The sequence below is a fragment of the Ceratina calcarata genome, unplaced genomic scaffold, assembly GCF_001652005.2.
Source record: "Ceratina calcarata isolate Rehan_Ccalc_2016 unplaced genomic scaffold, ASM165200v1 scaffold428.2, whole genome shotgun sequence".
NCBI lineage: Eukaryota > Metazoa > Arthropoda > Insecta > Hymenoptera > Apidae > Ceratina > Ceratina calcarata.
The window spans coordinates 1,043,020-1,063,887 of NW_017166501.1; the positions used below are offsets into that span (position 1 = coordinate 1,043,020).

The 20,868-nt window shown below is 41.8% G+C and overlaps 1 protein-coding gene across 1 annotated transcript in view; it reads right to left on the reverse strand.

Annotated features, from left to right (window-relative positions):
- LOC108626798 (hemicentin-1) overlaps window positions 1-20,868 on the reverse strand; it is a 177,090-nt gene that overhangs the window by 20,898 nt on the left and 135,324 nt on the right. Inside the window, exons 4-5 of the mRNA XM_018027679.2 lie at window positions 4,356-4,466; window positions 3,466-3,669 (exon numbers count right to left, since the gene is read on the reverse strand). Coding sequence (XP_017883168.1) covers window positions 3,466-3,669; window positions 4,356-4,466 — 315 coding nt within the window. The remainder of the gene's footprint in view (window positions 1-3,465; window positions 3,670-4,355; window positions 4,467-20,868) is intronic.

The following is a 20,868-nucleotide window of genomic DNA, read 5'->3' on the forward strand; positions in this document are numbered from 1 at the left end:
GTATACGTTCTTTTGGGTATAAAATGATTTAAAGTACCCCTAAAGTTCTTCTCTAATATAGCCGAAATCGTCTCGAGTTGTTGGTTCGCCCGAGCGCGAAAGGCCTCGAGTGCAAATAGTTAATGCGTTTTCGCCGAGATCGTAATGAAAGAATGATCTAATAAGGATGTTATTAACTCGTACTGGTCGTCATTGAGGATTCAGTACCGACGTTTCGTTAGAAATTACGAGCCAGGCTCGTCAGAGATCTGAAGACGCGTTGATACTGATAACCAGCGAGGATATCAGTACCGGTTGCATCTTCTCTTTGATGAAGTTGCCTTGAGTTGCTTGTAATGAATTTCCACGTGAAACGTCGAATGGCGGAAGAGCAATTTTAGGCTGATGATATTAACATGCGAGAGGCAAGGGTTCATGTTAACGACGACGATGCCCAGATTGTATATTTGGTTTGTTGGTAGCCAAAATTCCTCAATGCAAACAAATGTGTCTTTCAGTCATTATATTTAAGTACTCCAGCATTAATTTTTCGTGATTTTCATAAACTAAATGGGAAAAATAAGACTGTCTCGTACATTTCATACGATGGCAGTAAATGAATAAGTTATGGTTTCCTGCAGGACTTTTATCGGTTCAGCTTTGCTTCTTAGTGTACGTATTCCTGAGGGAGCGCGACATCCGGTTGTACGAAGTCGGCATACCGACAATACAAAATGACGTTTTCCCTTACCGTTTCTGGGAATAATGCAGACTGGCTAAATTATTTACGCTTCAGGAAGGCGTGGTACGACTTCCTGGTGGACAACGGCGATCAGGTTTGCCGCGTCCGTTGCAACTGGTTGTCACTGCGGATGAGTTGATACGTTTCGCTGTGCTTCACTTCCGGGTGAAACGCTAGTCTGCGTTTAGAAACGAGATCACCGGAATCTCTTAGTAGTTTTGACTTGATGTTTTATAAAAGAAAACGGATTCTTTGTGGAAAGAACGTGGATCGCAAAATGGAAATCGCGAGGGCATTTCCCATATTTCATCTTTAAACGTTGAAACAGTAATTTTCCATAATAATAGCGCTCGGTAAACTACGGTGGTTAAAACTTGGCGAAATCTAATTGAAGCGATTTCAAAAGCAATCCTCTGTATTTTACTATCATTACGTTGTTCCCCAACGAAACAGAAGTAAAATATTTTGCATCGTTTCTTTCGTTTTGAAAATACGATTCTAATTTCTTTCTGAAATAAGTTATTTAGGATTAAAACGAAGATGTAGTACATGTTTCGAAAAATTGATATTCGTGTGGGAAGGCAACATAAATTCGTTCTCATTATATGCACTGCGCTCACATTCGAATCGTACGGTCGCATTTGAATGAAGCTGGGAAGATGATAGCGAGCATATTCTGTCTAAACGTAGCTTTAAGGGTGCGAACTTCGTTTAAGAACTGGGTAACGCGAAACGAGGCCATCGGCCGGAACTTGGAGCATTCTACTAAACTGCGCCACAATCTCGCACGCGCAACTCTGCCGAGGTGCAGCCAAAGACAAGATAATCTGATGTAGTCATCTGTGCATCGACCGTGTTGTTCACCAAATATACACTGGCTTTATGATGGAACCGATTGTCGAATCTCGTATTGCGAATAATTGTAACAATCGCGTGGCTCGTGATTGGGGAACTCGGACCGAGCGAGTAATATCGCGGACGATTGATTATCGTTCAGCATGTTCCTGGATACGAGGGATCCGATAGAATTTGAATTTAAATTGGAGAACGCTGAATATTTTTATTTCTGTCCTTAAATCGTGATCGAAAACTACTTTTAATTAATTTTTAAGACTTTGCTTTACTACGTTTCGTTAAATTCGTTGTCACTATTTTTAGATGGCAATTTGAAGGTAATAGTAATTCATTATTTGCATTGGAATTTGTTAATCAGACAGACAATGTATAAGTCCTTTTCACAATCAGTTCCGGTTGTAACGTAGTAGACCTGACCAAAAACTGCAGTAAAACTTGGCGCAACCTAGTTCAGAATCTACTTACTCTAATTAGGGTCTCGCCTTCGGATTACGGTGTTCGTTTCCCAATTTACGAACTCTGAGTGGTAATTCCAAGGGTACGCGCGTGTTCGCCTCGTAAATAAGGTCCCATATGTACATATAGACCATATAAAATTGCAGCTCGGCTACCTGTTATTGTCTCTCGTTCGGGTAAAAGATATGTAACATAGAAAATGTCTGGCTCTGTTTAAATCATCGACCGTCATCCCCGTTAACCAACTCATTTCCACAAAGTAGTCCCCAGGCGGCGATATAAACGGTATATCAGTTCTCACTTTTGTTTCCGAGAGGGTAGAAGCGAAACGTCAGCCGAAAATGGTAGCTGCCCGATCGGAGAACGTTATCGGGAAATATTTTAAATCATTATATATATATATGAGTCTCTTTCATATAGAAGGGAAGAGCATCGGCTGTCCCGTGAAACGTAATTCATACCATAACGGCCACACCCTCGTGGCCGACCCTCTACGCACCGAGGCTGGAAAATGGGTCTGGCGCCTTGTAAAGAATATAACCTGGATCCCTTGGGGGTGGACAGCTCTTTTCCGAAGGATCTTATCGTTCATCTTGATTCCAGGCCGGACGTATACTTATTATTTCTCATTACGTCCACGTTTTATGGTCCAATAATTTAGAGCAGAAAGAGTGGACGATCGCGCGGCTTGAATCGCGAATGGATATATTTTATATCTGTCCTCGACCATACGATACAACCTAATAGTTTGAAAATTATGGTATCGGAGCTGCTCGTAGTGAGTGGAGTTTCACGACCTTGAAGTTTTCATGCTTATCGAATTTTAACAATTGATCGGTGTTGAAATTGTTTTTTATTCATTTGTTATTAGCGATAGAGCGTCAGATTCGTTATAGAAGGGAATTATATTTTTGCTATTTTCGTTGTTGTTTAGTTAAATCGAGATTGGATCGAGATTGAACTAAACATCGTTGCTCATCGAGTGGAAACTTTCATCTCTCTGTCCGTCGATAGATAGATATAGTTTATTCCGATTCCGCATCGTGGACCGTGAAAAACTCGGTAGTACGAAAATAGAAAAAGCTTTTTTATCATCCCGATAAGCATCTCGCGATGACTTGTCAATCGTGAAGACGTTATATACTATCAATGAGAAATCCGAAATTTTTTTTTTTTAACATCCCCATTATTTTATACAAACTTTATTCATCACATAAATCTTTCTCGCGGAACTTCGATTCGTAGTTCTTTTTTTTACATGTATTCACATTATTCAGTCAGATTGATACGACGTATTAACTATGAGATAAATGACGTTGGTTTTTATGATAGCGGCGAAATAAAATTTCTCTTGCGAAAGGGACGTAGAACAAAACGAGACTAGAACAGTTGTCTGGTTTTTATTGTTGCGACTATGGAATACGGGTACTTACAATTCATGTCCACGTGAACGGACGAGGAGAGCGGGATCGACCTATTGTTATTCGTTGCGTTGCAGGTCAGCACCGAGCGGACGTCGTCCCGTCCTAAATTTTTTATAACGAGCTCGCTCCGTGTCACGCCGTTCCTCACGGTTACCGTTTTGTTGGTGACGAGGTTGTCATTGCGATGCCAGGACACCGTCGGCGCTGGCTTACCTGCAAAAAAAAGTCTCGTTTTTTGACATAATTTTCAAAAACTTCACGCCTCTGTAACACGAATCGTTCATTCTGATTACGACTTTAATCACGTTAATTTACGATTATCGCTGGGATTTAATTAATTTAACCAGCAGTTTGACGGCGATGATTAAAACAAGTTGCCGGGCAAACTATCAATCCCTCACAGCAGCTTCAATACTTCACTAGTTCATAAATCGAATTTTAGACTTGTTTATAGCTTAAACAGCTATAAACGTTATAGTACTCGGGTAATCCATAGTACACGTAGTTTAAGCTAGCAGTTTCATCTTCAGAAACTCGTAAAATTTTAGTAGCAATCCATCGTTTCTTCCTAAAGTTCAACAATATTCTTGCACTTTTGTGAACGTGTACAATTTATTTTACATATTCCGGAACGTACGTTCAAATATTCGTTTCGTACATTAATCACGAAACGGAGGAAAGTACGGAATAATGTAAAACGATTAAAACAAATTTGCGCACGTGGCCACGTGGCACGGGCACCGCACCAGTCGAGCGTAAACTCTGTTGCAAACGAGCCTTCAACGATCCACGGAAGCCGTGTGCTCGTTTTTGGAATTGCCACAGGAATCGTGTTCCTGGTGACCTCCTGAACGGAACGTAACGGAACGGTACGGTACGTGACATTACATTGTACTTACCGCCGTACACGTCGCAGTTGAGCCGCAGAGTGTCGCCCTCCATGTACGGGCCGACCATAGAGTTACGCGCGATCTCCGAGTCATCGACGATCACGATTTTGTGCGGCGGAACTGGAACAAAGATTACCGTAGAAATTATCATCGAGGCGACGTACGTTTAGAGAAAACGAAGTTACGCAGAAAATTTTCTCATCATTTTAGACATGAATTCTTTATATTTTCTATACATTCAATTTTTTTATAAATGCATAATCTGCAGTTTATTAATTAATGAGTACAATGAAAATGCTTGCAACGTTTAGCAGTAGGTAGTGGTTCGAACTGCGAGTATAGTCGCCTTCGGGCGTTGGAAACTCGCGCAAGTCCGCGTCGTCGTCTGGTCTGGTCGCAAGACGGAAGCCGTCGTCGTCGTCGTCGTCGTCGAGCGAGAGGCCGATAACGCGAAATTGGTATTGGAAGATCGTGGTTCAGATACCGCGACGGCATTAAATTGGAATCTGAAATCGATACTGCGTCGGGCGTTCTCTCCCGTTTCGTTCTTGAGCATGGAAAAGAGAGGATCCTCCCTCCCGATGTCCAATGGTATACAGGGTAGTGAAGGTAATTGAAAAATTACCGTCGCCAAAGTCGACCATCGGCGGCATTATGCTTTCGTTCGTCGTCGACGGGGACGTACGTTCGTGTGTCTGCTGGCTCGCGATGCTAGTCTGATCCTGACAAATGGCGCGGGTGAACGCTGCCATTTATCGGCATTAACCTTTGTAGTATTTGTAGTATCACGGTCCGTCGTGTAATACATAATACATCTCTTGAACGATCGTATGGACGGTTTGGGAGGAAATATGACGCGCATCGATGGTATGAATCTTGGCTAGCTTTCATGTGAATAAGCTCTCTCAGTATACTCCTGCTGTATCCAGGAAGAGTACCTTTATGGATTCTAAACGATACAAGCAGAACCGAAACCTTATTAAATTTGTAACTATCGTTGCTTTTTAAAAATCGTACCCTCTAAGAATTTCCTTTGTCATTCGGTTTGGTTGCGTAATGTAAAATTCAAATTAAAGTGCAGAATAGAGGGTCGTAAAGGAATTCCTTATAAATTCCATCCTTCGTACTAAATTTCGATTAGGTTCACGTAAAGGTAGCGCATCTAGTAATTTAATTACTGCGTTAATGAATTCCTTGGCAGGTTTAAGATAGGACCGCGCGAACCGCAAGTAACATTACGGGGGATCGATTAACTGTCCCTTGTAACTTAGACTATTTGAACTGTATCAGCGGTGTTCCAGCGGCAATCGCGGTACGCCCAGCCGGCCAATATTTGATTGTTTGAGCTTGCTCGTTACTCAACAGTAACATTAAGCGGCATTGATATTCCCTCTGAGAGTTGCATCTTGTTCTCACAATTTTCGATCAATCTCGGATGTCTTCATCGATAATCTAGGAATACAAGCTAATATTTTTTTTTACTTGGTGTATCTAGAGTGAACATGAACTGATTTTAAAAGCTTCGTCTCTTTTTTCTCTTACATATGCACATTACGTGTATTGTAGAGTCGCATTTGTGTGTCTTCTTGAAAGTCTACGTTATTCGAGTCTATTGACATATATTTCGTTCCGAATCCAAGAACTGCCTTTATTCAAGCATCCATCCAGTCGATTGCCCCTGTCTCTCCTTAAAGGCTCAGCTCGTATGATGTATGCGAGACGCTCCGCTCGCTTTCGCGATACAAATATTATACAACACGAGAGAAATAGTCAATTCTTTCGTGTTCGCGTAGAAACTACAATGCTTTGCAATTTTACGTACTACGTAGAAACGGAAATATTTCTATGACGAGCATTTCCAACAGCTTGCGAGTTTTAAAAAAGAAATTTCAACCATGCTCGCGTGATTAAAAAAATTTCCATGAGGTAACAATTTCGGCGGATGTTAGGAGGAAATTGCATAGAAAACCTAAACACGTACGTACGATTAACGTTTCGGAGTGGCAACAATTTTCGAGGACTTTGCCTTCTGGCCTGTTAATTATGCGAACGTGTTCAGACTTCTATGCGTAATTTTTTTCAACTCACAGACCTATAATCGACTCCTATAGTTAACCGTAACGTGTTTGTAAGAAATTTTTGTCTTCCTCTAAGGATTTTTTTAATTATTAATTATTTTATGCAAAATATTTCTCGTTTCCGATTTATATCTAATTCATAAAATTTTGAAGTGAAATCCATTTCTCTTCCAATAGCATCTTCGCGTCAATAACTTACGTATATCCGTAGGCAGCGACACCCAGGGAATGTCAGAGTGTCAGAAGAATATATATCTCTCGTTTCGCGAGTAGAGTAGCAAGACATTTATTGCTGGCAATGTAAACGATTTTCTTACGAATATCGCGTCAGTTGCAACAGAGCGACGGAATTGATATTCGTTCACGTTTTGGATGCTGCATATACAGTAATTCGTGGAAGTGATCTTATCATAGAATATTTTTGTGAGTATACCACGTGTTACGATGCAAAAGTTTGAAGTGAGAATTCGAATTCCGATTTCATTTAAATTTTACTCACACGTAACTGCTAATCTGATCAATATTAATAAAAATTCAATGAAACTTTAGTACACGTAATAGTTATTTATTTCTTATCTGTACAAATACATTTATGTCACATTTCTGAACTTTTCACCAAGTCAGTCAGTTTCGTGCACGTCCTGGATTTTCGTCGATGCCCCGATTCATCCTCCGAGCTTCACGTTTTCGATTCCGCTGTGCTCCACTTTCGTCCAGCTTTTTTTTTTTACTTCATCCCTTCTTCTTGTCCACGTGTTCGTATATTTTCGGGTGCCGCGTCGCATTCGTTAATTCCGTTTCCGTGAACAGAATCATCCGCACTTTCGTTGCATCGTATGAGAATCTCGTTCGCTTCCGTGTTTTATGCACTTGGTGATATTGTAATTCAAATGAGATAGGACGGTAGGAATGGCACACCGATTATTCCGTCTCGCGGACTTTCTTTTTTCACGAATTTCAAATCCCTGTCTCCGCGTTTCACTCGCGAGTGGAAATACAAATATATTCAACGGTCTTGAGTAAATTGTTCGTGAAATCCCATCGTACAGTGATTCATTTTTATTGTTAATTCACTCGACTTCGATTTTTTGTTGTTATTCACGGACCGTTTGGCTTTTTAAAAGTGATACAAATTTTTATTCACTGCAAGGATTTTATTTGATCCAAATACGATTTGCAATTGAATGGCATGTTTTCTCGGCTACCTTTCGACAACATGTCCACTTCGTAATCTTTTACGTTTGGACAGTTCGTAACAGAGAGTTCTCGTGAAGATCGGGACGACCGATTCAACCTTGTCCTGGCTTTCGTCGTTTCATGAAAGTAGTGCCGATCTGGAAAGGTCGGGACAAGATCGCGACTCGAGAGTAGTCCGTGTGTTGGCTCAGACGAGGCTCCGGTGTAGATCCTTCCGTCGTGAAAGGGAAATAGGGTGTGAACGAATCCCCGGGTAAAATGGAAACGCTGCGTTGCGAAGGTTCTTCTGCTGGGTTTTCGGCCCAGGGGGAAGTTAATTCAACGTAATGGCGCGAATTTCGAAGGAAATCTGTCTCCGATTCGTAGTACGAGATTGACCGAGGGTCAATGCGTCCATTACCGGGATAAGAAGTTTCAGCAACGAAGTATTTTATACAAATATGATAATATCTCGGTTGACTTAATCTGATGTTCCCATCTTGTTATTTCAGAATTCCTCTGTTATAAAATTTATCCATACTTATTTATCGCTGCCCACAATAAAATACCAATTCTGTTCCCGATAGATATATTCGTGAATCGCTTATACTTTCACAATGAAATCGGCGCAGCTTTAAAGAAATATCTGAGGTTGTGAAAGATATATCGGAGGGCGAAATAAAGGTCCTCCATAACCCGATCCATTTATCCGTGGCGAGCGATCGCCGGAAGATGACTTTTTATATTTTTTCCCCACCCTCTGTAAATTCGCTTTGACAGCAGAAAATACACTCGTCGACCTTCTTATGGATCGGACAACTGCAGTACTCGGAGAGAGGCTCGGCGGGTTCGTAGCTCCGGTGTCTTCTCTTTTCTTCGTCCGCGAGCTTGCTTTCCACCGGGATAAGATTGTCCTAGCGTGTCGAGAGAGACCCACTTTCCGATTCGGTTCTCAGGATATAGAACGGTCGCGCCGCGTTGGTTTCCATTCGTGAAAGGAATACAGGCCGGATTCACGTGTAATAGAATTTCCTCACTCCGTATCTCCAGACTCAGTATAGCTTATTAAATTAAAATTAACTGAATACGTATTCTAGTATAGGTCGTAAAGAACGTTAGCGGATTTGTATTTCTACTTTAATAAATTTTGTATATTTTGGGACGCAATGCTATTACCTAACGCAATGAATATAGGGAAATGTTATGTCAGGGAACTTTGCTTTACAAAGTAATAATAATAATAATAATAATAATAATAATAATAATAATAGCAACATCTTCCTGGGAACGATAGGGAACGACGTAACAAAGCACAAGCCGGCTTAATACTTGACGGGAAACACGAGGCCGGAAGCGATGCGAGCAAGGTGTACCGTCGCGTCGTAACGTGCTTACGAATATGCAAATGCGACGGAGGATGTCGACGAAACGTGGGAGTCGGCCGATAAGTCTCATAACCAATCAGCCGGATTAGATTAATCCCTCCTTCGGTGTCGTTTAAGTAAATCCAGCTGGCGATGAATTGGATCGGCCCATTCGCCATAGTATGTATACGGATTCGATGCCTGGGCAAATTGAATCGCGTTGAAATTCGTTTCAAGCCGCGGCTCGACAACCGCGTTTGTATAATCGAATCACAGCCACGTCTAAACCGTCGAAAGTAAATCCCTTTCTAGTCGATTCGTCGCGTCCCAAGTGCAGTCGCTGATTATTAATTCTTGATAAAGTTCTATTCAGCGCTGCAGGATTTGTAATAATACAAAACTTGGGACTTACTTGATTACAATATATTATGTTCATAAAAGAAACAACAGCACACTGTCCGAAAACGAATGACGGAAAGTTGCATTTCTCCATGGGAAAAATTAGAGCGATGAAAGGATCTTATTTGTCGGCGGTTCCTTAAAAATTGTTTGCCTTAAGTTAGAGAGAGTTTCAAGTAGCTTCCATACATAGAGAGGGAGACGGGGGGGTCTGGTATCCCGAGTTGCCGAGCATTCAGACGATTCTATACCGACGAAAACGCTTCGAACTTTAAGCAAAATTGCTTTTTCTTCTTCCAAAGGGGGTCCCCGGGAATACCGAGATTGACTAAAAGTTGTTTACAGTTTATCGCTGGCCAAGAAAGATTTCTTGCTCCCCCCCCTTTCCCCGATGCTTCTTTCAAGTCCTTCGTTTACTACAAATTGGAAATTTCAAAGCCAACAGTGTACGTAGTGAAAAAATACAATTATCGAGTCACGGAACGCTGCAGTTCAAGTTTCCCGATTGAATATTTTTTTATTTATGTTATATTGAAGGATATTTTGGGAATGCCTAGTAATTGTTAGAAGTGTTTATTAGAAAAATTGTTAACAGTGTTTTCTGAATGTTTTGAACCGTAAGACTTCGCAGCAAATCCGGGGCAGCGAGTTCATATTGGGGAAGGGTCTCGTGTCAAAGGATACGCAGGTACGATGGGATTGTGGCATCTTTGTGCCCCGGTTACAAAGGCATTTATATGTTTCATGGATACACGTCACGGGTCTAATATCAATGCGGTATTGTGGGAGAGAAGCGTATTGTATCTACGAACGGCAACGCGACGGGGGTGGCATCCCTGGAAAAATGTCTTTCATGCGTCAGAATCGGAGAAAATGTTTTCCTCCTTCAAGCGTCTCTACCTCTTTTCGTTTCCTCGCGACAGACATTTTTCATAAAGACCGAAAAACCGAGCAGAATCTCTCGAGGATACTTTCGGGATTTTTTAAAATTGGTCGAACTGTACGAATAAATCGTGCGTCACATTATATACACTAACCGCGCGGGATATTAACGTTTCAACCATCCGAAATGTACCCTCATTTTTTTCATCGAAAGTTAATTTATGTACGAGGTTATACGGTTCGTTCACGAGGTATTATGTAAATGTACAAAAAGTATCCATGTACTGTATGGTTAGTATGGAACAATGTGGTGGGTTTCGATTTGCCGTGAACGAAACTCGAGGCCGATGCCGGCCGTTACTTTAATATTTCACTTTTTACTTCCGGCCAATGGGGAACTTTAGCACACGCGGAAACACGACCTGCCAGATATTTGGAATTTATCCAGAGGGGAAAAAAAAGAAAAGAATATGTACGTGTCTTGTGTATAATAGGCCAGGAGGCGAGATCGATATGATGGTGGCCGCGAGCACCAACGATGGAAATAGGTCACGCTTTGGTCAGACAAGGGTGTATAATCCCGGTACACGGCCAGACAAGTGGAGTAACCTGTTATATGGTCAGATAAGTGGAATAACTCTGTGCACGGTCAAAATAAGTAGTATGATCCCGGGGTACATAACCAGGCAAGTGGTATAAGCGCGGGTACACGGTCGGGAAAAGTAATATGATTCCAGAATATGGTTATGGGAGTAGAATAGCTCCCCGGTACGGTGCTGTGCACTAGGCTAGGCACAATGGGTATGGCTCTGGTATAAAATCAGATAACTAATGGAATCTCTCTTTACGTGGCGCGGACCGCTATGTGATCAGATAATCGATATGTCTCCGCAATATTTCTATCGGATAAGCCAAGTAGAATTCTTGCCTTACCTTATCAGACAGCTGTATAATCTTGTAGATAAGGAGGTAAAAATTGCTGTAACCTTCTAATCGTAAATAATACCGCAGTCTCTTAATTGAACAAGTAGTAACATAATTATTTCTTGTTCCTGTCTGGAACACATTGGAATTAAAATCAATTGTATTATGATAACTTATTGATTTCACAAAGGCAAGGGAATAGTCTCTTAAAGTCGAAAGATTAGGACCATTTTATTCGCATAACTTCTTCAACAATCAATTTCGATGTAAAAGGAATTGAAGGGATTCCGCGTTCGAGAATCTCATCCTCTGATCGACTCGTGACTTTACTATATATGAAACAGCAGTGGTCAATCGTGGGTCCAAAGTTTCTCGCCAATACAGAGAACTCGGGAATCAAGGGAACCGACTTTCCCGTTCGCTCAAAATAGAAACAAAGTCCGTGTGCAAAAGCAAGTAGCGCGCTCTAATTTGCGGACAACAAGACGTCTTTGTCGCTTTGCGGTCGCTAAGACGATAGACGCGCTGACGTTCGCATCTTCGTTCCATCCTTTGCCGCCGATAGCAGTCCTCTGTTGCCATGGATTGGATTCCGTGGAATGTGGAATAGCTTTGTTGTCGTTCCTTGCACGGATGTTCAGTGTACAAGCCCAGATACAGAGAGACTCGGTAAGCGTTCGATCCAAGTTTCCGGTTTTGATGTCTGATGACCCATGATCGGCTGAGAAGTCATTCGATGTTACTTTTAATTTACAAAAAGTAGGTCGACCCAAAATGAAAACGCCGAGACTGTGAATAAAGCGTACTCAATTTGCCAGACTTGGAAATTTCTGTTTCGTTAATCCAGCGATGTCGCGATTTTAACCCCGCATCCCGTGAACTTACGGACGAAAACTCATCAGTCGTTGGTTAAAGTTTCGCACAAGTTTTGATGGATTCGCGTTGGCGAGGACTCTTGCGCATGGTAAATCCATTTTCCTCGTTCACGTTGCTGTAAAAGCTGGCCTCGATTGTTGTTACGTTGCCACGATTTCTTATCCTTTATGCATCTACTTTTATCGCGCGATTTACTAAATTAAAATAACATGGGAAATGAAACGATAAGAGATCAGATCTTTTATCAAAAAGTAAATTTATTCTCCTCGAACCTTATCCGACAATTGCAAATGTCACAAGGCACATGAAATAAAAAGTTTCTACAGCAGATTAACTGCAGATAAAGCATTGGTAGAACTCGTATGCGGATTTACTATGTATCGTTTTATGTAGTTTTACAATGCATTGTCGTGGAAAAGGTCGGAGACAAAAGACGTCGGAATAAAAGATTCGAGACCAACAATAACCCGCAATTACGCTAACCACGTTTTCTTTTCTGTTGGTAATTTTGTGTACGACCACGCATCGGTCTTCGATAGAGCAGTTGCATTATTAATTTGTCCGATAATGCAATTGTTTCTCTCGTTGTTTGTTAAATTAACATCGTTCTTATTGTGGAACTTCCAATTGTGGAATAAAATTGGGAAATTGAGTATCTCGTTTCGCCATTCGCCTGCAAAGATATCTAATGTCATTCAAATTACTCCAGTGCTTCTCATTTTCTCATCCTTCGAGTAGAGGAAAATGGGACAAGATGGAGGCTTTCAAAACCAATTATTTCCTCGAGAGAAATCGATTCGATGGGACTATTGTCACGTTTTCGGGGCCGTTTTCACGGGTTTCTCTCTACTCGGACACTTTCCCTTCGACTTCTATAGACCGGGAATAGCGTGAGGGGGACACGGTATTAACTCTATCGATCGAGTTGGGTACGTGTCGCTTCGGTCAATGTTTAGAATGGAAGCTGCAATTCCTTTTACCGTCCAAGTCGATTGTTGTCTCTTCATCCGCGTCTCGAGATACGCTCTCGCGGTTTCATAGTATTGTTGCCCCAACCACGAAATCCCAAAGCGTCGCGACGATCCTCCAGCTTCCTAAGATTCGTTTAACGAAGGACTCAGTCCTGTCAGATTGTTGAAGCTAATATTCGTCGAGTGCCGGTTGCTTGCTTGGCAAGCAATTACTTCCAGTTGCATTGATTACGTTAATTTGGGACTTGGAAATTTATGGAGATTGTGCATGATATTAATGAATATTAAGTACGGAGTAATATTTCGTGAAACAATTTCCGAAGCATTAACTAAAGTGTATAATGTATAATGATTCAGATTGTTGATTCTGAAATCATGTTCCTCGAGTTTACTTATGAAACTCGCATAATCTCGACAACGTAATCGAGAAACGCATTAACAAAAGCTAGCCGCATCGGCCACGATGTCTCTTTGAATATTTCCTCTTTTGTCGCAGGGTGGACGCTTAATTGTATACCGTTGTTGTTAGCGGGCGATCATCGTTCTCGTTCTTCTTCTTCTTCTTCTTCTTCTTCTACAGCTTTTTTCGCCCTTGTGAACATCGGACATAGCATTATTTCCACGGTTGCCACGGTTGAAACGTCGACTCTCCATTGCCCATTGTTCGGGTGCGACGCACGGAACAAAGCGATGAATAAACACGCGGGGGTTGAATAAACAGCTTCTTCTCCGTGCGGTTCCATCCGGGTTTTCTCCTCTTTCTTCTCCCTCTCTCGTTTCCTATCTCCCTTACTTTCCATCCGGAGATTTCATGCGTTTTTTACGCGTACTGACGAAAAATGAAATCTCCAAGACGCGTTCAGAAGCAAGATCGTGGAATAAAAGTAAATTTTCGGAAACCCAATTAGAACAAGCTACGTTAAATTGCGTCTTATATTTTATGGGAATTTATACGCAAATGTGGTCGCGTTCCTAAAAACGGCGTGACATGGTGGCCCAAAATTATTGGTCCTTATAACGGCGGACACTAACTTCTCGCGGTGCGCGCAAGAAGCTGAAGGCTTCTCGTTTTACCGCGGTCAAAATTCCAGACCCGGCGATAAGGCGGCCCCGGGAAACGTTTCAGTTATTGCATTCCGTTCCGACCCCTGCGACAAATTGTCGCGCCTCGCTAAAACCCACCGGTAATTAACTGCATCCATCTTGTCCCCGTCCCACATTTCGCGACGCGCGATTGTTTGGTAAATAACGCCGCGCGGTGCGATGAAAAAACTTGATTGCGTTCGCAATCGTCGGGTATCTTTTGAGCGACTCAATTGTCGCGACGCGCGATAGCTTCAAATGCGTATGCGTTCTGAATTTCGTTCGTTTTTTGTTGAAAAAATAGTTCCACTCTGTTCTCTTATCAGTCGTTCGGTTAATTGTTGACTTGGCGTATTCATGACGAAGTTAACGCAATATGTGCAAAAATTCCCAGAAAACACCGATCAAATGTACGCAAGATTTTAAAAGTACCGTGAAAAATTTTCAAAGAATAAAACTTCTGCAGTGAATAGAGGAAGGTGTAAAATAATTCTGGCGAATAAAAAATGGCAATGAAAAGTGAAATAAAAGGGAGCAAGTTAGGGTGAACGGCAGGTCTCACGATCGAGCATCAACTACCCATACTTCAGTTGCCTTCTGACGGAAGTTGGAAATCCTCGGGAGTCGATCAGTCGAGTTTTGGGCCGAATCCGTGTCTCCGACTGTGTATCCCCCTACCCTCCCCCCCTCCTGTAAAATACTATTAAAAGTTCCGCGGGAAACGCGAGGGAAATCCAGATCAATTACCTTTCTGGAGAACAATCTCGGCTTTAAGGCCTGAAACTTTGACGGCTGCCGAATCTCGGTATACGAACTTTAGGATTGAAGCCAGCTATTTTATCGAGTCGGATTATGATACGTACGAATCGGTTTTCAATTCGAGCTTTCACTTTGATCGTATTAATTGCACCAAGTTTTATTCGACTTTGACTCGTGCTAATGATATCTTCGTTAATTGATGAATTATATTTGATCATTCTCTTTGTCCTCTATAAATACTTGTTAATGCTCTGACGTGTACACTTTGTGCACAGTATACGAGTTGCAATTTTTCTAAATCGTGAGATCACGTGAATTTGCATCGAGAATGATCGCTGTGCTTAGCCTTTCAGTGGTAGACGAGTTCTCAGTAGGAATTTCGCTGACGCACGGGATTCGGGTAGCTCAGTAGTCATTTGCGAGGGAAAATTTTCAAGCGTACGCTTCAAAGAAATCATCTTCTAACGCGCAGAAGGGCATTTTTAAGAACGAAGTATAGAAGCAACGTTTCTGTGCCCGCGTTTGTCAGTAACGTCAAAGAGTCAGCGGAAAAGCAAGAAATGTGCCAAGGAACTCGAATAAGGAAACGAAGACCGACTTTGTGTCGCGATTCCTTTGGAAACGGGGTGCGCGGGTACTTAACAAGACGCCGACGAGAACTGAAAGAAACTTGTTAAAAATCGGGAGACTCCTGTTTCGCCAGTGCTATTAGATTAACGACAAATATATATATCCTGGAATTAGTTTATTAAAATCGATTGCTGAACCGTAGCAACTGAGAGCCAAGTAACTCCGCTGCAATTTATCGCCGCGAGATAGGATCTGTATGGCGGGCGAGAGAAAAAGAGGACGGTGTAGCAGCTTCATTGATTGAACAAGCCAGCTGAGCGCAGTAATCAAGTTCTCACCCTCGAGAGCGGACACGTTCTCCGGGTGGACACCCACTTCCGGTCAATTGCCAGGGTTTATCTAGACCGTTCCAATAAAGTGGACCTCCTCCTTCGCCGGATTTACCGTGTGCTGTTGTTTCAACTTGGATGTACGCGCCGCGAGACGTCTGGAAGTCGGTATTCCCGGCAGAAATATAGAAACGAGCGTCGCCTCGACAGTGTAAAGTTCTTGGTGGTACAGTTAATATCGAGGGAAATTTACATTTCCGGTGGAAATCGACAACTCGTTAGAGTGAGGGGGTGATCCCATCGGGTACTTGGAGTCAATTTGTAACTGGGCTATTTTTATTTTCTCAACCTCCCACGTCTGAAGGCATCCCTTGACGTGTGTCTAGACGATTTCTTTAAATCGTTTTTCATGAATGACATCTAGTTCCTTCGTATTAAATTCGATTTCTCTTATTTTGAATAACACAGGATTATAAAATCATTTGAGGCACAGGCAATATCTATATACAGTTTCGTTCGTATACGATGAAGATGTTGATTAACTTCATCTGCGCACAGAAGTTTCTATAACTCGGTCTAGTATGAAATTCGCGTTGAGGCGTACCTATACATCGGGCGCTTGCAATTATTAAATTCATGAAACTCTGATGACGGGTCTCACAATAGACATTCAAGTCGCATTTGCGTCGAGTCGTTAGAAACGTGAATTTCTCAAGTCATCGCGCGGAAATAATAACGGTTCTCCGAGGAGATTTCGTCCAATTTCACGAGTAAATGCGACGAGTCACCGGCCGCATCGAAAAACCACGAACTGGACAGTGTTTTCGTTCTCCCAACAGGGAAGATCCATTTGAAAAGATAAATGGTGTCTTGGTGTCTGAAAACGCGAACGACCCCGGTGTCTCTTTCCCCCTTCATCCTTTTATTTTTCCATTCTCGTTTATAATCCGCCATTGAAAAGCTTACGATGCCCGCGGAAAATGTACTCCCCACTCTCCGCCATCCCCTCCGTGCCTCGAACACGCGTTTAAACAGCGTTGAACTAAATACGTTTGAACCTTTTATCGAATTCAAAGACTACCGCTCCGCTCTGAAGGGAAAGAAACTTCTTTCTTGTGCTACTTTCCCGGTCGACGCTATCGTTAACCAAGACGTGCATGCTCGCGGTAAGTCCCGACTGGCCAAAAGCGATATTGAATTCTATCGAGCTTTCAAAGCCAAAAGAAACCCTCCAACTTTGACTTTTCCGAGGTGAAACTCTCTTCCTCTATTTTCTTAACGGAATAAAAGTGTAACAAGCCCTTTGCGGTGCGGATATGATTCCAAAATTTCGATTAGTTATCTGTGAATTTATCTCAGGAAATGTTCAATTCCTGCGTCCATTCACATACATATATTCATTATCACCATTTATCTTTTTCGTTAAAGCAAGAGTAGCATGTAATCCGGTACATAGATTGTTGTTGGTACGATTACTTGTTCCGCTATATTTCTCTGTAGAATACGAGTCGGCGAAATTTTTTAATTTCGTGCAAGAGGAAATACCATGTCGGGTAACGTGCAGATCTTTTTGCCAATTATTACCTTTCTTCTTCGAGGGAACCTGGTTTGTCGATACAATCTTCTCACAATTTGCTCCTCTTATTTCGTCGTCCGCTTTTCTTGGATCTTCCTCCTTGGTAATCCATTTTCTCCTTTCTCGCTCTTGGTCAGTTCAACGAGCGAACACGTCGATTCGGTTTCGCTGGGAAGCCAACGAGATAGCTCCAAGATCGTCTTCCTGACCGATAATGAAATTTTCGTGGACATCGTACGGGCGTTTGCGATTTACAGTACGAGTCGAGTTAACGAACGTTCAGACGCGCGAAATTGCTCGTAACAAATATCCCGACGAGAATACTTCTCGCAATAAACTTGTTACGATCTCGTTAATACACCTAACGCAACCTCGAATTTTTTTATCATAAGAATATTAACGTTAAAAACATGGTTCGTGATATTTCAATAAAAATGAGATCACGTAGCTGACTGTTATTTAATTTTATTGGATACATTAGGTGAATGATTAACGCGTTATAGGATGTATTTAGCTTATTTTTATCATTATTTCGCTAACTTGCCGCGATTAGGCGAAGGCGATAATATCGATGGTACAAATGGCGTCCTGTAGCGAAGTTCCGGCTTTCCAGAGACGGAGGCAGCTTTGGTTTTATGGAATCCCCAGCCGGCACGTTCCTCGGCCTTCTTTTTGCTACCCTTCGCGTTCGAACAGACCGACACGGCGTAGAAACTTGGAAGAAATAACTTTAATTCACCGCGGGAACTCGGAAATCTATTAAAGTAAGATCTGATCGTTTTTAAAGAACGTTCGTGCTCGCCCAGCCAACGATTCTTTCTTTTCTTTTCACCCCCACCCACACCTCGTCGTTTCTTCTATGCACCACCACGGGCTTCCACGTTCTCTCCGCGAGGGTTTATTTTTATCGAAGCGGAACTAAAGGCAGATCGTGTCGAGTTCGAAGCGGAAACTATCGCGACGAAGAGGCTCGAGTGTTTTAGCAAAGATAAATCGATCGTCGCATCGACCATTGAAATGACTATATGAATAATATCCGGTGGTCGTATTCCCAGCAGAAATCACACCGATATTCGATTCGTCCGTCTGATGTAAAATTTGTGGAACGAAAACTCGTTCGCGACAATATAATCCGAACTCGGCGAAGAACCCGCGAAGGTGAGGTTTTTTTCATCTGCGAATTTCATTTTTTTTTTAATTAAAGTTATAAATTTGTCTAATTATCATTAAATTAAAATCTGTTATTTTAATTGAAGTATAAATTTATATTATCGCTGTCTGTCGGCGTTATGCAGCCTATTTCATTGTAAAATTCAGTTTAGAATTATGAAAAAGGAATTGGCTCGGCAAGAGTGCATAAAGGTCAAGATCATTTATCGGTACGTTCAAAAAATTTTGCCTCTCGCCTCTATCCTTTATGCATAGGTGGCAACCATGAAACTTTAAAGTTTAATAAAAATTCATACCCTGTGAAAACCGGTACATTCTGAAGCGCCTTATGCACTTCTTTTCTCACGTTTAAAAATTCTCGTCTGCATTCATAAAAAGTCTAGAATTATGAAAAAGGAATTGGCTCTGCGAAGGGAGTGCATAAAGGTCAAGATCATTTATCGGTACGTTCAAAAAATTTTGCCTCTCGCCTCTATCCTTTATGCATAGGTGGCAACCATGAAACTTTAAAGTTTAATAAAAATTCATACCCTGTGAAAACCGGTACATTCTGAAGCGCCTTATGCACTTCTTTTCTCACGTTTAAAAATTCTCGTCTGCATTCATAAAGAGTCTTCTTCTCTCGCCCGTTTTCCCTTTATACTTTTCTCGTTTGATACACGCCAAGGCATCCGAGCATCCACGTTTCTATCTTTTCCCTTTCGTTAATTTTGTAGAGGCACTAGTTTATCCGATCGAAAGGCAGAGTTCAGGTCAAACAATAAGAATTAGTTAATAAGATTAGATGTTGCCAGTACATTGATCATGATAAATAGAATTTCTATTTGTGCATAGTTTAACTCCCGTTAACTTCTTCCGTATCTTTTGTGCCATCGGTTTGCACATCTGTCTAACTACAGTGGAGATGGGTTCACGTTTGCATCGTTTGAACTCGGATAAACGGCTGGATCACAAAGGGATGCGCGCGTTACACAGGCAGGCAGCTGGATAGGTAGGCAACCACACACAGAAGGAGTTCCAGAGAAGTGTTCGCGCAACTTGGATCCCCACAAAGGATGCTTGCTCGAGTCCCGCGACAAAGGTCAGAAACAACGATCGGAATCTTCAGGAAATTAATTTAACATCATCGCGTAATTAGTTTACGCTCAACGTCGCCGGATGAGGTAGTCATGACGCGTTTTCTTTGGTAGCTCAAGCGGTTTACGATCTCGTCGAAGAACTTCCAATTGCGAAACGTTTTGTTGGATCAACTGAGTTCGCTGTATCACAGATAAATTCTAAACCCGTAACCTTTTTGGCTAGGTATTATTCTTTCTATATTTTCAATTCCCCGCAATCGAATTTCAATTTGCGCCGCCTGTACCTCCTTTTCTTCCATCGTTTCCGGTGGTCAGGACGGGAAATCTAATTATGGCCACTTACACCCACGACGCGACGCATCCTGCCGCGCGTGGTCGCTGGAAAGGAAAGGAAATTGCAGGGACCACGCCTCATTGACCCGCGTCCTTCCCGAAAAATCCTCTACGACTCTTGCACCGGAAACGGCGTCGGTGCTGTGGCGAACCCTGTGTGGAAATACGTGCGCTGGAAACGACGCGTTTCTTCGGTAGCCACGACGCCGTTCAAGCAATAGCAGAAAAAGGAGGAGGTCCTTGGCAATTTTCTCCTTTCGCAGTAGAACGAAAGAAACCACGTTAATTGACGTTTATCTGAAAGAGGTTTGCTAACGGGAGGATTATTTACTCCTGACAAAGGATTTGTTAGACGTTAACTTTGATTCGTCAATACAATACTTGTATGTGGCTAGCTTCACATTTATACACAAGGTGAATTAACAAGAAGAATCATTATGTATTGATTTTATTATGTAGGGGAATGAATTTGGGTTTGATAAAATACAAGAACACATCCACTTAAGGATGTATAGGCTATATACTTAAACAATGCTAGCATGTTGAATTTGTTATTATAGATTTCTAGTACTATTAGAACTCTACCTGCAAAATTTNNGCATTGTTCTTTTGACGTCTGATTTCTTTTTAATTATAGGAAATGCGTTTTTCTAAGGTACATAAACTTTTGGGATTGATTGTATAGCCAATACATCCTTAACGATCATCTTATGATAAATGCATAGGATGTTTTTTTTAATTAAATCAGAATATAATCGTCATTTTATATGATAGTTTTTATCCGTTTTTCTGTGCACATTATATCTTATAGCTTTTACAGTTCGTACTTTTAGTTAGTTTCATGCGTATCGAGAAGTTTGTACCAGTAGTAGGTTGGTTGATCGCGTGAAATAGTTGGCTGTCGGTGCGGGAAGCTAATTATCCCGCGGGAAAAATTCTCTGCGCGAGAGGTA